General features: G+C 35.5%; 2 protein-coding genes and 1 long non-coding RNA gene across 3 annotated transcripts in view; 1 reads left to right on the top strand and 2 right to left on the bottom strand.

Moving 5' to 3' along the window:
- The window catches only part of LOC146162608 (uncharacterized), an 88,748-nt gene that overhangs the window by 8,036 nt on the left and 62,828 nt on the right, over positions 1-17,884 (bottom strand). The gene's annotated exons all lie outside the window — the stretch shown is intronic.
- Positions 3,355-4,572, top strand: LOC146162617 (uncharacterized). The gene is made up of 3 exons (XR_014494741.1): positions 3,355-3,506; positions 3,780-3,917; positions 4,436-4,572. It is a non-coding gene; the product is annotated as an uncharacterized LOC146162617 (long non-coding RNA).
- Positions 5,742-6,976, bottom strand: LOC146162616 (uncharacterized). Its single transcript, XM_083385779.1, has 3 exons — positions 6,595-6,976; positions 6,233-6,486; positions 5,742-6,045 (listed from the first exon to the last, which is right to left on the bottom strand). Exons 1-3 carry the CDS (start codon positions 6,875-6,877, stop codon positions 5,848-5,850), a joined length of 735 nt encoding a protein of 244 aa, XP_083241905.1. The 5' UTR covers positions 6,878-6,976; the 3' UTR covers positions 5,742-5,847.

The following is a 17,884-nucleotide window of genomic DNA, read 5'->3' as shown; positions in this document are numbered from 1 at the left end:
AAAAGTCATAATGGCGCGGCATCTAGCTGAAAAGCGACATTAAGCGACTCTGCTTGTTAATAGGTTCTTATCGTCAAGAACTTTAAATTGTTATCGAGCATAACGCAGGCTTAACATCAAAAATGCATCAGATCTAATTTTGCCTTCGCAAAAATACCACATCAGGGTTTGTATTATGCAGGGCAATGATACCATGTAAGATTGCGATTTTGGTTTTCAAAATATGTTCTTCACTGTTTGAATACATAATTTTTGTCAGCTCGGGGTCTATGCTGCATTAATTGTCTTCCGTTAAATTAGGCGCTAAATTTTGGCAAAAATAATATATCACGATCAGAGACTGTATTCAATAGAGCGATTTAAAGAGAGCAGCAGTTTACCACATGGAGTTTTTAAACTACGACGAACCAGGCAGAAGAACAATAGTTGCTAGGTCCTCCGAGCCAAGACGAGCCAGGCGAAGGAATAAAAGTTGCTCGGAGCTGCTTCGCCGCTATATCGCTATAGCGGAAGCGATCCTGTCCTCCGAATCTCTTCCTTCGCTTGACGGGCTCCTCCCTGGCACATCCTTGTCTTCCTCCAGGAAGAGCACGACCCTCATGCATCCTCTGGTCGCCCACCTCTGCAAGATGAATCGGGAGAACAGGAGCAGACAAGTAGAGGAGTTGGTGTGGTGCGATTTAAATTGCGCAATGTTAGTGTATTTTGGTGCAAGTTGAATTTTAAAGTTTGTAAATCAAATTGATGTTTTATGTTTTTTTTACCTTTTTCTGTAGAAACAAATTTCCCCCAATACCAACTTGCCTTTCTCAGGAATATATTTTGCATTTAATTATAGGATGCAACAGTTTGTGGAAGCCAGAAGCAAGATCCGTTAAAATGAACGCCAGGGCATTGCATCAGTTCTAAACAATCATAAAAATGATTAAAACGATTTAACATTATATACAATACATTTAACCTCTAAATTACTCTATTAGTCTGAATATTTTATTGTAAATTTAATTTCAAAAAGCATAACAAGAGTGTTTAAGCCTACGTTTACACCTTTCCGTTTAAACAATTTTCACATAAGAATCTAACCTTTAATTTCCAAGTCGATTTTTTCATCGACTTGAAAAAAAAATGTTTAAAACTAAGCAACTTTATAGACAAAACATTTAACAAATTATTATTTAATAATTAATATTTTATTACAAATTTAAATCATTTTACATTCCAAAGCACTACATGGGTTTTTGAGTTTAGATCTGGCCGTTTAAGAAATTTTCACACAAGAATTTAACCTTTAATTTTGGAGTCAATTTTGTGCTCAATTCTGTTCCAATCCATGGGACTGATCGGCCCCGAAACTCCTGGAAATCCCCTCGGGCTTCTCCGCCCTGGACGTCCTTGAGCACCCCTCATGGGTTGTTGAGTTTCCCCCGCACCGCCTCCGGTGCTGGATCGGCCCAGAAATTCCGAAATTCCATATTCGGGTTCATGTTCTTTCGTTAAAATTATTCGGTTCAGTTCCAGTTGGGCTCCTTAAAATCTTACAAAAAACGGCTCAGGTTCGGTTACGGTTCGGTTTCGGTTCGACTCCCTGAAAAAAAGCCGAAATAATGGGAAAAGGCCTCGTTCCTATAGATATGCTTACAATTATTTAAAAAAATATATAGTGGCTCACTCATGGGCCATGGACCAAGCTTGTGAACCACGGTACTAAACCATCCCGAGAATGATGTGGTGCTAAGAAGACGTACTTGTTAGGGCCGACTGTCGCCTTCACTTAATTGCAATGGTGTTGCAACTATACAGCACTGATCCTTAAAACGTTTTATTTTAAATGTGTATTCCGACGACCTAGTTAAACGGAAACATTACCTTTCGATGATATGCTAAATTGATATAGGTAATTATTAAATCATTAGTTATAACGCGAGCTATGAGCACACTGACACGTTATGGGTCAACATAATATGTAATTAACAGGAAACAACTTGATGACCACCCGAGAACGATTTGGCATTGGGATTACATATTTGTATTAAATATGACGCCAATCGCCATTTAATCAAGGTCATTTTAAAGGTAAGGCTACGTATGGGTATTTTACAATTGCGACTTATAAATTTCTGGGTAGACTAATTATCCAAAGTAAAGTTAATTCTAATTTAATTTAAAGCGATTGTTTAATTTTCACTTTTTTGTCCTGACTTGCTGACTCAAAATATGTGTTTATTTTTTAATTATTTTGAAATGCGTGTATCAACAAGTGAATGTAGTTGAAATAGTAATTAGTATTTCTTCTTGTTTGTGCTCCATGAATGTGTGTTTTTTCAGTTTTGTTCGATTATTTTTCTATGCTTGATACAAAATCCTCCTACATTGAAAAAGGCTTTGGCGATTAGGAGATGTGTAGTTGTTACTGATGAGTAAATCGCTTCAAGAGCTGCATTTCATCGCAAACCGTGGGTAACATACACAAGTTAATTTGGCATTACTACCGCCTTAGTATGAAAAGAATAGTGAACATATCATTTTACATCAGGTATCAACTTCGATCCGATAACATCGTACATCACTTGCTTTGGGTATGGGTATAACTAGATATGAATTTGTACAAATAGCAATCAGTAAACTCCTTGTTGTGCACGGGGCAACAGTGACGGGCCTCTAATGTGCTGGCAACTAACAGTCGACAGAGCCAACTGGCAATTGTCACAAGTTGGAATTCTTCTTGCAAACCTCACAGCGCCCCTGGCGTATTCACGGTCAAAGGAAAACAGAGATTTCGAATAAAAACGACTTTCCTCGCTCTAGCATTTCACAAAAAGGTCACGAAGAGCTGCGTTGACCTTTAGTTAGTGGTATTTTGAGGTAGATCTGTTTAAAAAGCTCAAATATTCGAACGAATTTGTTGAACTACCGTACTGTTGTTAATTCAGTATCAATTGCTTAAGCCTACTTCAATTTGTCGTTCAGTGTTGCCTATTGGGTGTAACATTAATAAAATTGCTGCATTTGTCTGAGAAAATCTCTTTGATTTGTGATTGGTCTCATAATTATACCTAACGTAACTAGATCTTGCCAAGTTAACGATAAATAAATTAGCCTACACAACAAAGTTTATGGGAAATCCCCATAAAATTGACAATTGCTGCCGCACCAAAATGCTGAGTCACCGATGTACAGCTTGTGGAATTTCTGTTTTGAAAATCTTTTCGTGAATCTTTTATAAATTGTCTTAAGGAAAACTAAGTAAAAGATGAACAAAAACACAAGAGCAAAGCAATAGTGATTGCATGACAAACTACTTTGTCCAAATTAAAATTGTAAAATGAATAAATACAACACTTGACCTTCCCACACCCAACTAACGTGTACACAAATTTATTTAGAAAAATATTGGGTGTGCACCTTCCACAGAATGTAATTGGCATCCTGAGATGTAGAATGCACCATATTGAAAAGCACTATTCTACACCAGCACCATATGTCATTTGTGTAATAAAATCAAGACGGTAAGTATTACACAAATTTAGAAACACTGTTTTAGGATCAGCGTCATGAATAATATTTAAAAAATAAGATTGTTTTACACTTAAATATGACCATGATGTTTTTTCAATCAAATAAGAAAAACAATAAATTAGTAAGAAACAGAAATGTTGCCATGCCTCTACTATAACACGTATATATAATTAGCTATATTACATATCGGGGTATTATTGTACTTTTAATACTTTACTATTTTATTATTTTCTAAATTAAAGGTAAACATATTTTTAATTTAGAACCATTGCCAATCCTGATCAGGATAACTGAATTCATTGAGAATTTCCAAAGGCATCTTGTGTACTACATATATGGGTGCTGTTTTCGTTGGCCAATACTACTCTAGATGGACTTCACATAGCACACATTGTGTATATGTACGTTTCAGTTTTAAACAGATTAAGAATGTTAGTTATGTTTGTTTGAAATATTTTTAATGAATTAATAAGTACGCAAATAATTTACACCTTGTCTAAATGTTATCATCTTAAGTACAAACAAATATTCTCAATATTTTCTATAGCAAGTTAAATAGTTTACTTAAATCTATTAGCTTGGTCTAGAATCCTATCACTTTTTTACAGTAATAAAATAAGTTGTTAAAAGTGGAATTCCAAGAAAGAAATAAATACGGAAGAATAAATATAAAGCTAATACTTGACCCACCCAAACGTTAACTCACACCCTAACCAATACAAATATTGTTAGCAATATAAACCCGCGGACGAAAAAATGGTAGAATTTTAGACCAGCACCAATCTATGGTTTACACCACAAATGAAGTTTTATTTGGGTTAAAAAACATTTCATAGATGCTTTGTTTCAATTAAGAAACTTTTTTTTAAGCTTTTTATTATTTTTTTGTTGTTTTAAGATGTTTTTTTCTGTTTTGCAGTTGATACAAATTTTCACTACCTGATTCTGATGGATCTTGAAGATCACAATCTGATCTAATTACTTTCTTCACTTGAACTTCATTCACCCCTTTTAACAAATGCTACTTTCTAAGCGACATCAAAATGCTTGGTAATGTTATTTACAAAAGCAGCAAAAATAACCATGTTTACCACTGGCAATAACAAATCAACTTTTTATGAAATATTTGCATTTAATAATATTCTTGCTACACTAGTATAATTTTAAACAAAATAAAATATTAAAATTGCAAACTGAATTATTTAAAAGTCATTTTTAACGTAACACATTCCATGTTAAAGTTCGAAATTTATAATATTTGTGCTTTATAAACATTATCAAGGTTATTTTACAGCTGATTGTGTGATTTATTAAAAACATTCTGTAGGAGGTTATTACTCAAAGAAATTTTCTTTTAATTTGTATATAAATTTCACTTCAGTTGTAAACCTGTCTAGGTACGGTTTTCACATTGGCCCTTAATTTCACGATTGAAAAATATTCCTTATTTATCTCAGTTCTGATCGATTTATTGTTGATTTTTAAATGCCCGTATCAGTAACTGGGTAATACTCGAACATGTAACAAGTATAACTCTGTTTTTAAGCTTTTTTCTTAATCTATATTGATTTTATATGTTTTTGATTTTTTTAATAATTATACTACTAATTTTCTTTGTTTATGTATTTTACTTACAGGAACTTACGATGCCAGAAAAGGTTGAAATATACATTCCTTTAACAAATGTCTGATGCTGATTTTACTCTGGTTTTTTAAATTTGAATTTTATTGTTGAAGTATAACTCATTGTTATTAATGTGCAAGTAGTTTTTCTGCACAATTGCCTAATATTTTTTAATGTGTTTTTGTGTTGTAACATTTACCGAAGTACGTAAACGAATTCGCCATATATTTGTAAAGGTCATTAGCCTACGACGTTGGCATGTTTGATTGTACAAATTTTCTCCTATTAAAATTCGTGTACGATTAAACTTGCGCAAAGGTCCGTGAGGCGAAGTTCCGCAAGGGTACGGAACGTATACGCACGTCGCAGACCGTCGACTTCAGCTGCACGTGGAGAGGTGCCGCCTCTCGCTCATCCAGCAAACCTTCAAGAGCTGTAATCAGCACTTTAAGAGGAGATGCGGCTCCACGCAACCAATGGATGTGTTCAGGGTAAGATTCTAACTGCTCTAAGCATGTTTAGGCGGTTGGAACTTTGGTATTACTATAACCTCACTCGGAAGCCATTAATCATTTAATTACGTTGTATAATCGACATAAAAACGCAAAGCACTTTACTGTCCAACATGCGATGAACTAGTGGCTAAAAATGCCACATTTTTTGTGATGTCATATATAACAAAGCATAATGTTCTTTGATCGTCGGTGTTAGTTTGATGTTTTAATACGACAAAGTGGGACGGGCAATTTGTTGTTGAGATTTCCATGATTAAACATGCCAATACTAGATCCTTGTGATGGATTTGTTGCAATGACCCAACAAACTGCTTGAGCCGATGCTCTTGGATATCCCGGATACCAACGCACGTAAACACTTCCACCAGTTGAACTTCGCAGCTCTCCATTCTGTGCAGATAAAATGTAGAATTCCGATTTTGATAACTTGTGTCTTGTACATTCAGTGTATTTAGGGTTTTTAAAATTGCTGTTTGCTTAAAAATCAAATGATAAGCTAATGCAATACGGATTTATATTTTACCTCTATTTGAAATGTAAGTTTATGTAATGCCGATAACAATGCAAAGCCACCCACCTCGTATCTTGACGCCAACCAAACCTCGACCATACTGTACGTTGGATGGTCCACATACAAGTTCCATGCTCGCTGAATGTACAAATACAGCGCCTCGTACAATTCCTTACTTTCAATATCAACCAGAGTTCCGTTGTGAAACTGACAAAGATTTTCTGCTGCAACTTTGCCTATACCGTCCTTATGGGATGCAACAGTTTGTGGAAGCCAGAAGCAAGATCCGTTGAATACGACGCCAGGACACAGCGATATTTCTAAACCATAAAAAAAATATATCCTACTTACTAAACCAAAATTAAATGAATATATATTTTGGATTACCTTTTTATCTAAATTCCATCCAAATTGCTAAAAAATCTAACCTTTAGTTTTCTTGGCAATTTTTTGTTCAATCCAGTTCCAATCAATGGTTGGTTGTGGTCCGGTTGGGCCAATCGGGCCAGCTAAGCCCCTCGGGCCTCTCCGGCCTGGAGGTCCTGGACTTCCCCTCATGGGTGTTGAGTTCCCCCCGGTACTGGATTGTTGCATCTCGAACAAGCTTCCAATTGGTTTGCACACCAAGAAGTCGTTGGACTGAACTTGTCCGTAGGCGAGCGAATTGCAAGCTTGCAGCAAAACTAGAAATGCAGCGCAAAATTGAATCATCCTTCTATTGTTGTAGCTTCTTATCTTCCTTGAGATTGCCTTCGAGGTTGTGTGTCGGTGCTGTAATTCGCCGTACTTTTATAGACTTTGGAAAGACAGGTTTCGTTGATATACGCAGCCTTACTAGGCGAACACTCTATTTATGGTTCATGCCAGCTGAAGTTGTTTTGCTCGCGTTGTGAAACGGTTTGCACTTATAAGGTTACAGAATATGTATTTGCTTACGTCAGAACATTGTTGTACGTATGGAGCCTTATTTGTCGATTTCACAAGGTTCTGTTGAGTCAATTTCACCTGACGCAAGTTTCTGCAGTTTCATGAAATGCTGACAAACATATGAGCACATGCATTGGCATTCACATCAGGCCTTGTTGTACAAATTCCTTTAAAATTACTGAACTTTATAGTGTCAAAGCATTCGTAATTCTAAAGAATTCCATTTATTCAATCACGTCTCGTTCTTTGGTCGCCACTCTTAATAAAATGGCATAGATATACATTTTGCGATAAATAACTCCATACCCCTTCCGCCATATAAATCCAATAGATCAATTGTTGTCTCTTGATCGTCACAATGTATTTGTCAAACCAACATAATCAAACTTAATCCACGATAGTATTCAGATAATTCGGTGAAATAACATTTTGTAGGAAGATGGAACCTGCTTTTGTGATTTGCTGCATCGGAAAAGCTACCAGGGATGACTGTCACAAGTTAACATACACTAAGTTTAAATCACTGTTGAACATTTTGGACATTGTTGAAGAAAAAGGGAAGTGATTTTGTGCAGAGCTGGGTTAAGAGGAAATAACCACTCTGCTAAGACTGTATGTAAGCATCACCATGCGATGTTTTACGAGTGTTTTAAAAGAAACAAATTTCTTGCTAAAATTTGGAAAGGAAAAAATTAAAAACAAAACCGGCATTCAAATAGAGTTTAAATTATTGCAACGTTGTTTTTTACTTTTATAGTTTTTAAGCAAGCTACATGCCAAGATGTTTACAGGCTGAGTAAATTTAATATCTATAGACTAATTTGCAATCTGCGGCCTAAATCACTATTACATATTTTCATTTATCGTTCCATTGACTTTAAAGCTGGCTAATTTTTAAGAGGTTTTGTGTTTACGTCAAAAGTTTTAGGTTTTGTAGTTTGGCGGTTAAGGTTGATTCACTTCTGTAGTTAAATGCAGTCTCTTAACCAAAGTTACGCTTGGATGAGCATAGCGCGGTTAAACCACACGTAGGCTACTACCGAGGAAGAGCAATATTGTATTAAATTTTGTGAGCTAATTCAGTCCTAAACTTTTCTTGGTAGGTTTTTCTCAGCATCGTTATTAAATACGGCATTTTGACGTAAAATATTTTCTGTCGGTTGGCAGGACTGTAGAGTCGGTTAAAAATTACCCAAGTCCGACTCCGGACCAAAAAATAAACCCGAGTCCGACTTCGACCTAACAGCTTGTATTTTACCGATTTACCCAACTAAATTAGGGATAATATTCTGCAATTCACTTATATGTGAGTCATAATTGATCCACAGACAATACAAGGTTAAACATATTTCACGATTTTCTATTACACTTTTACAACTCACATTTTTTTCGCAGCCTTGGCATACTTACACCTATAACGTTGTAAGTCCTAATGGCGCGGCATCCAGCTGAAAAGCGACATTGACTCTGCTTGTTAATAGGCTCTTCTTGTCAAGAACTGTAGATTGTTATCAATACATAATGCAGGCCTAACATCAAAAATGCATAAGATCTGATTTCGCATTTGTAAAAAAGCCACATCAGGGTTTGTATTATGCAGGGCAATGATACCAGGTAAATTGCGATTTGGTTTTCAAAAATCGGAATAATCGCTAAACGTATCGATTTAACAAAGTAACCTCGAAGGTAGGTTCTTCACTGTTTGAATACATAGTTTTTGTTAGCCCGGGGTCTACGTTGCATTAATTGTCTTCCGTTAAATTAGTCGCTAAATTTTGGGTCGTGTTCAGATCCGACTCAAAATGAATCTTTTTATTGATTTTGCTTCCATCAGTCTTAGCTGTTAACATTGTTCACTTAAATGTGCGCAACTGCGCAATTGCGCAGCCACAGCAGACAACTTGCGCAAAATTTGCTTTTGCGCACTTACATCATTCTCAAATTGAAACTAAAACATCTTCACTTTTTTGTAACAAAAGTTTAAGGATTTCCCATTGGCCATATTTCGTTGATGTTTGCAGCTAAAAGCTAGTAAACAAATCAAATCCGCATTGAAGATTGTGACGCAAGCTTAAAGAAAAAAATGAGTTTTAAAAAGTGCCGAACACAACAGTGGAGTGTTTTACAATAGTTGGGGTCATGAAACCAAAATGAATTTTTTTGGACGTAAATTTTTAACCCAATTTACCAAATGCAATTTTTACACGATTTCTGTGCAGATACAGTTGTGGTGTCAATATAATGACCCTCCCAAATTGACAAAATCATCTTGATAAATGCAAATGAGCGAATAGTTCGTGATTCTTGATTGTGCTTAAACAAAGGCATCACGCATCCTATTTTTCAAAATTATAAATTTTGTCAATTTAACCCAAATATTCGGATATTTTATCGCGCGACCGCTTTGTTGCCATACACTTAAAATATTTAACTCGATTGCAGTTGCACATACAAGTTTATTGAGAATATTTGTTTCACGATGTTACGCTTTGTGGAGTAATCTTTTTCACGCCTTGCCCAATACAAAAACATTTATCTGCCGCAGGCTCCTCCGAAACATCCTTAAATATTCTTGCGCACTACAAAAACACTGCTGGGAGGATATTCAAAATCTAGGCATATGTGAGGACATTAAATAATTAGGTTGGCACTAAAACAGCTGTCTCTTATTTGTAAATTATTTGAATTTTTATAAGACTGACGAGGAACGATTTTAATTTCATTATTGAAAACTGTTGCTAAATTCATTTCAACTTATTCCCCATCTACTATTTCGGTTCTGCTGGTTTTACTCGCTATATTTGAAGTAATTATATAATACATACTCGGACGAGTAGCAAGTATAACCCGTCGTCATTACTCTGCATAGTAATTACTCTGTGTTCATCCTGCTTTATTTCCAAATGTTTGTTATTAAGAATTATAACATTTACAATCCATATTCGCCACAGAATGCGTTACTGAGGGGAAGTTCCGCAAGGGTACGGAGCGTATACGCACGTCGCAGACCGTCGACCTTCAGCTGCACGTGGATAGGTGCCGCCTCGCTCTCATCCAGCAAACCTTCAAGAGCTTAAATCAGCACTTTAAGAGGAGATGCGGCTCCACGCAACCAATGGCTGTGCTCAGGGTGAGATCCCAAACGAAAGCCATTAATTGTTTATTTACATTGTAGTATCAACATAACTACACGAGCACTTAAAACGTTCAAAGCACTTCATGCAATAATAAATGCCATATTTTTCTGTGATGTCATATATTACAAAGCAAAATGTTCTTTGATCGTCGGTGTAAGTTAGCTTTATGAAGGCAACAAAGTGGGACGGGTTATTTGTAGTTGAAATTTTCTGAATTATACATGTCAATTTTAGTTCCTCTTAATGGATTTGTTGCAACCTACCAAAAGACTACTTGACCCGAACCTAACGGACGTTATGGATGCCAGCGCGCGTATAAACACTTTCACCAGTTGAACTTCGTAGCTCTCCATTCTGTGCAGATAAAATGTAGAATTTCGATTTTGATAGCTAAAAGTTTAAAAGCGCGTAAAAATGTTTTTCAAAAGCGCGCAATTATTTATACACATAGCACAAGCTTCGGCATGAATATATATATCTTGTTTGGGCTATAAGGCAAAGGTGTTTGCGCATCATTTGCTTTCAAAATAAAAAACAATTAAAACAATAATTCTGCTCTGCATGTAGAGTTGTTCCTTATTCCTGTCCTGATGCGATCCTCTAAAGTTAACGTCTGTGAATGCCGAATGGTTGTCTACTTCGTCTATACATACCAATTTAATTTACTCAATCGGGTGTAGTAATTTCAATACATAACAATTAACTGTTTGTCAGAAATACCGTACCCCTACCACCACAAGAAATCAATATTTACGCCTAATTTTCTTTATGTGAACATTTTACCGAAGTAAAACATATTTTATATTGGTTTCTCTTATGTTTTAGCCAGTAAATAATAGCAAGCTGTACAAACGTTTTGCAGAATTTCATTCTAGCAGTTCTAATTAGCAAAAATAATATATCACGATCAGGGACTGTATTCAATAAAGTGTTTTGAAGAGATCAGCAATTTACCACATGAAGTTTCTGATCTAGGACGAGCCAGGCAGAAGAACGGAGTTGCTAGGACACAGCTATAGCTGAAGCCCTCTTGTCCTTTAAGCGTCTTCCTTCGCTTGACGGGCTCCTCCCTGGCACGTCCTCGTCTTCCTCAAGGAAGAGCACGATCTCCATGCATCCTTTGGTCGCCCACCTCTGCAAGAGGGAACGGGGAGACAGGAGCAGACAAGGAGAGGAGGTGGCGTGGTGCGATTTTAATTACCTAATTTTAGTGTATTTTGGGGCAAGTTGAATTCAAGGATTGTAAATCAAGTTGATGTTGTTATGTTTTTGTCGCTTGTGTTTTTCGTCGTCGTGCTCATAACTGATGCAACAACTTTCTTCTGTAAAACAAATTTCCCCCAATACCAACATGCCTTTCTCAGCACTTTCATTATTTGCAATTAATAAAACACTGTGTTTTCTCTCATTTCTCTTTAATCAAGTACATTTTGAAAGTCAAGCTGGGTATGGTTATTGTACAATTGCGTGTTATTAATTTCTGGGTGATTTTCTTTTTTTAAATTATTTTTATTTAATGCTATTGTATAATTTTTACTTTTTTATCCCAACTTGACTCAAAATATGTGTCTATTTAACTATTACTTCAAAATGCGCGTATTATCAACTGAACGATATTAGAAACTGTAACTAGTGAATTTTATTGTCTGTGCTCAATGACATGTGTTTTTGTAGTGTTGGTCGATCATTTAGCTATAATTGATACAAAATCCTATCTAGATTGAAAAAGGCTTAAGAGATTTGCTACGGGGTAAGTAGATCGCAAACCGTGGGTAATATACACAAGTTAATTTGGCATTACTACCGCTCTAGTATGAAAAGAGTACTGAACACATCATTTTGCTTCAGATATCAACCTAAATCCGATAATATCGTACATCACTTGCTTTGGGTATGGGTACAACTACCAGTACACTTGAATTTGTATCCAGACTTTGTGTAATCAGTAAACTCCTTGCTTGTGCACAGGGTGACAGTGGTGGGCCTCTAATGTGTTGGCAACTAGCAGTCGGCAGTGGCAAGTGGCAGGTGTCACAAGTTGGAGTTCGTCTTTCAAGCCGCGCAGCGTCCCTGGAGTATACATGGACATAAATAGAAAACAGCGATTCCGAATAAAGATGACCTTGAATTGCTCTAGCATTTCTCAGAAAGGTCACGAAGAGCTGCGCTGACTTTAATTTGTGGCGTTTTGAGGTCGCTCTAATTTTAGAAGCCCAAAATCCAAACGAATTTGTTCAACTACTGTTGTTTGTTCAGTATCAAAAGCTTCGGCCTACATTAATTTGTCGATCAGTGTTGCCTATTGGGTGTAACATTATTAAAATTGCTGCATTTGTCCAAAGAGAATCTCTTTGATTTGTGATTTGTCTTATAATTATAACTTCCGTAACTAAATCTTGCAAAGTTCTCGTCAAATAAATTATACAGCAGATTTTATGGGAAATCCCCATAAAATTGAAATGCTGAGTCACCGATTTATAGCTTCGTGGAGTTTCTGTTATGAAAATGGTTTCGTGAATCTTTTATAAATTATCGAAAGGAAAATTAAGTAAAAGATGAACAAAAAGACAACTGTAAAACGATAGTGATTGCATGACAAACTACTTTATCAAAATTAAAATTGTAAACTGGGAGAAGAAATACAACAATTGACCTGCCTACCCTACCCAACAAACGTGTAAACAAATTTCTTTACAAAAATAACGAGCGTGTAGCTTCCACAGAATGTAGATTGGCATCCTGAGGCGTACAATACACCATATTGAAAATCACTGTTTTACACCAGCGCCATATGACATTTGTGTAAAAAAAAATACATCCAAGGATCCAAGCGGTAAGTATTACACAAATTTAGAAACGCTGTTTTAGGATCAGCTTTATAAATAATATTTAAAAAATAAGCCTGTTTTACACTTAAATATGATCATGCTGTTTTTTTAATAATATAAGATAAACAATAGATTGATGAGAAACAGAAATGTTGCCATGCCTCTACAACAGCGGTTCTTAACCGGGGGGCGCCAAGGAATTCTTATGGGGGCGCGAGCTCGACTTCAATATTTTAACTTTTTGCAGTGATTTTAATGGTTTCGTTTGGGTTAGGCATAATTCCTACATACAAACTCTGTTTTTTGCCAACTTTAACATTAAAACTGCAAAAATTTATCTTCTAATTCCCTTTTAGAAAATGAACGCTATCACCGCCCTATTAAATTAACTTATAGATAAACGATGAAAGCTATCGTCCTTTCGGACTATTTTTCATCCATATTTTATATATGATAACAGGCTATATAGCAACAGGGGGAGTCAAACTTTTTTTTGTGCGAAACTATATTGTTTTTGCAATATTGCCGTTGTATTGTGTGTCGTTACATCTTTTGAAACATAATAATGAATGTTTAATATTTGTGCTTGACATCATAACTCTTACAACTGTGGAGTAAATGCCCTCGCAACACATTTGTCAAAATCAGCTCGATAAAATCAATGTGTCGAGCTCGCGCAATTTGTTGAGTGCCCAATGCGAAATGCCTCTTCGGTTGCAGTTTAGCCAATTCGACCAAATATAACTCAAAATTTTTCGCGCTTCGCGTGACCAACGACACCCTTCTATATTTTCATAGGGGGGCGCAAGGCATGAGAAAATTACCAAAGGGGGCGCGTCTGAAAAAAGGTTAAGAACCACTGCTCTACAATAACAATTACTTAACTATAAATACAATCAAGTTATTATTGTACTTTTAATATTTTACTATTTTATTATTTTCCAAATTAAAGGTAAACATATTTTTCATTTAGAAAGATTGCCAATCCTAATCAGGATAATTGATTTTATTGAGCTTTAACAAAGGCATCTTGTGTACTACATATATGGGTGTTGTTTTTCGATGGCCAATACTACTCTAGACTTCACAAAGTACCCATTGTGTATATGGACGTTTAAGTTTTAAACAGTTTAAGAATGTTAGCTGTGTTTGTTTAAAATATTTTTAATGAATTAATAAGTACTCAAATAATTTACACATTGTCTAAATGTTATCATCTTAAGTACAAACAAATATTCTCAATATTTTCTATAGCAAGTTAAATAGTTTACTTCTATTAGCTTGGTATAGAATCCTATCACTTATTTACAGTAATAAAATAAGTTGTCAAAATTATAATTCCAATAAAAAAATAAATACAAAAGAATTAATATAATCATAAACACACCCAAGCGTTAACTCACACCCAACCTATACAAATATTGTTAGCAATATAAAACCCCTGGACGAAAGATTGGTAAGATTCTAGACCAGCACCAATCTATGTTTTACACCAGAAATGAAATTTGGCAGCTCTTTTATTTGGGTTAAAATTAACATTTCATAGATGCTTGTTTTTATTAAAAAGCTTTATTTTCTTGTAAAACTGTAGCTTTTTATTTTTTTGTTGTTTTAAGATGTTTTCTGTTTTGCAGTTCATAAAAAATTTCACTACCTGATTCTGATGGACCTTGAAGATCACAATCTGATATAATTGCTTTCTTCACTTGAACTTCATTCACCCCTTTTAACAAATGCTACTTTCTAAGCGACATCAAAATGCTTGGTAATGTTATTTACAAAAGCAACAAAAGTAATCATATTTACCACTGGCAATAACAAATCAACTTTCGTTCAAACATTTGCATTTAATAATATTCTTTCTACAGTAGTATAATTTACAAAAAATAAAATATTAAAATTGCAAACTGAATTATTTAAAAGTCATTTTTAACGTAACACATTCCATGTTAAAGTTTAAATTTTTTAATCGTTGTGTTTTATAAACATCATCAAGGTTAATTTACAGCCGATTATGTGATTTCTTAAAAACATTCTGTATGAGGCTATTTCTCAAAAAAAAATTCTTTAGATTTGTAAATAAATTTCACTTCAGTTGTAAACCTGTCTAGGTACGGTTTTCACATTGCCCCAGAAAACGGCTGCTAATTTCACGATTGAAAAATATTCCGTATTTGTCTCAGTTCTAATCGATTTATTGTTGATTTTTAAATGCCTGTAGTAACTGGGTAATCCTCGAACATGTAACAAGTATAAATCTGTTTTTAAGCTTTTTACTTAATCTATACTGATTTTATATGTTTTTGACTTTTTTAATAATTATATTACTTATTTTCTTGGTATATGTATTTTACTTATAGGAACTGACGATGCCAGAAAAGGTTGAAATATACATTCATTTTATAAATGTCTGATCCTCTGGTTTTTAACTTTGAGTTTTATTGTTGAAGTATAACTCATTGTTATCAATGTGCAAGTATTCTTTTGCACAGTTGCCTAATATTTTTAATGTGTTGAAACAATTGTTGAAGCACGGTCGTAAAGTAATTCGCCATATATTGTGCAAAGGTGATAACGGTTTCGTCAAGTTTAATTCTCCAAAGTTTCGTTTTAGTAACATTCGTGTACGATTACATGCGCGAATGTCCAAGGGGTGAAGTTCCGCAAGGGTACGGAGCGTATACGCACGTCGCAGACCGTCGACCTTCAGCTGCACGTGGAGAGTTGCCGCCTCTCGCTCATCCAGCAAACCTTCAAGAGCTGTAATCAGCACTTTAAGAGGAGATGCGTCTCCACGCAACCAATGGATGTGTTCAGGGTGAGATTCTAACTACTCTGAGCATGTTTAGGCGGATGGAACTTTGGTATTACTACAACCTCATTTAGAGGCTAATAATATTTTATTTACATTGTCTAATCCACATAATAACGCATACACTTAACGATCCAAGCACTTTGCTGCTTAACATGCGATAAGCAAGTGGCTGCTTAATGCTACAGTTTTGTGATGTCATATATTACAAAGCAAAATGTTCTTTCATCGTCAATGTTCTGATGTTTCAATACGACAAAGTGGGACGGGAAATTTGTAGTTGAGATCTCCATAATTATACATCCCAATTTTAGATCCTTGTAATGGATTTGTTGCAATAACCCAAAACACTGCTTGACCCGAACCTGATGGATATCCCGGATACCAACGCACGTAAACACTTCCACCAGTTGAACTTCGTAGCTCTCCATTCTGTGCAGATAAAATGTAGAATTCCGGTTTTAATAGCTTGTGTCTTTTACATTCAGTGTATTGTAGGGCAGTGATCTGCAACCTGTTGGGGTCGCCTAAAATTTTTGTGGGGTCGCCATGGGATTGCAAAATTCCCGGGAATTGTCAGAGCGGAAACTTTCCATGGAAATTTTGGGAATTAACGGGAATTTTCGGAAACTTTTAAAACAATCTTCGTTTGATATTGAAACAGGAAAATAATGGCCTTATACTGTGAAAATAACACTTACCGGGCTGGGCCGAAATATCCCCAGCTTACGGTAGCTAAATCTTAAAAATGTGTTGTTTTGTGAGTTACAAAGTCGTTGTACTAGTTCAGGGGTCGGCAACCTACGGCCCGTCAAAGTAATTCATCCGGCCCGCCGCCTATTTGACAAAATAGACACGAGTCCATTTCACATACTTTTCGACTATTTTAATTACGTGAGTTCAAAAAATTTTCCCGCTACGCGCTGATCTTCATACATCCGGTTGGTTTACGTTTTGTAATGTCTTTTCAAAAGATTAATGCTTCTTTACCGTTGCGGCGTGGAAAGCTGAGGAGTGCGTCACGGACAAACGGAAAACGTATTTAAATTTTTTTGTCTTTTTTCAAACATTTTATTATTTTCGGCAGCGTAATAAAAACTGGAAAGAAATTTAAAAAAAATACCGGTATACCAAAAAAAAAAAAAAATACCGGTATACCAAAAAAAAACGTGCTTACTTGGCTCACCAGGCCCAGACTTGAAAAAAAACTTAGAAAATATTGAATTAGACAAAACAATAAAGTTATCGCGTTTATTCAAAGTAGTTTCATTACACTTTTCATTAATAGTATGGATGACGACGTGTAGACTCGAATTTTAACCAAACAAACGCTTTTTTTCGCGCTTTGCGCCAACACTTTACTGTCTCCTTAAATGTAATTAAATACGTCTTTAAGTGCAAAAAACGATACCCGCCTGATTTACAGTTGTTCTAACATTTTAATAAACAATTCTTAGTTAACTTATTGTGCGGTCCGCAGAGATCTTTCTAGTTTGGTTTAGGCCCGCGACTAGAAAAAGGTTGCCGACCCCTGTACTAGTTGCTGCCGATAGCATCTCCTCCTGCTCGTCTAGAAATGCTCAAGACAGGTTTTTAAGATTTTTTTCTGGTGAATGAAATATTTAACCAATATTTTAAACATAATAGGCCTAAATGCCAAATTTGAAAATTCCCCAATATTCCCATTATTCCCGGGTCCTTCAAAATTCCCGGAAAGTTTTCAAAATTCCCGGAAACTTTCCACCCCTTTACAACCCTAGCGTCGCCATAACTCACCATATCCTTCTCTTTTACTATTTACGCATTTCTTTACAATGACGTCACACTAATAAACGTGACTGAGTGCATCTTCTACATAAAAATGATTTTAGGCTTTTAAGAGCTGCTCAATCAGCTAACTTGAGATTTAAGAAAAATTAGTTTCTAAGATTTAGCGCGGCAAGTGTCGCACTTTCGCAAATTGTGATATTGCGACATTATTTTATTGAGTTTTAAAAGGACTGGATTTTCAAAA

This window comes from Ascidiella aspersa, chromosome 3 (genome assembly GCF_963924565.1).
Source record: "Ascidiella aspersa chromosome 3, kaAscAspe10.2, whole genome shotgun sequence".
Lineage (NCBI taxonomy): Eukaryota > Metazoa > Chordata > Ascidiacea > Phlebobranchia > Ascidiidae > Ascidiella > Ascidiella aspersa.
Note: the sequence above shows the minus strand (reverse complement) of the source record. Positions and strands in the feature narration are given on the sequence as shown.

Bases quoted from the DNA above. Each gene is read 5' to 3' on its own strand.
- LOC146162616 (XM_083385779.1), bottom strand. From the start codon at position 6,877: ATGATTCAATTTTGCGCTGCATTTCTAGTTTTGCTGCAAGCTTGCAAT. The intron at 6,487-6,594 runs GTTAGATTTTTT...TTTATGGTTTAG, and splicing joins AATTGCCAAGAAAACTAAAG to AAATATCGCTGTGTCCTGGC. The intron at 6,046-6,232 runs GTGGGTGGCTTT...TTATCTGCACAG, and splicing joins GGTTGGCGTCAAGATACGAG to AATGGAGAGCTGCGAAGTTC.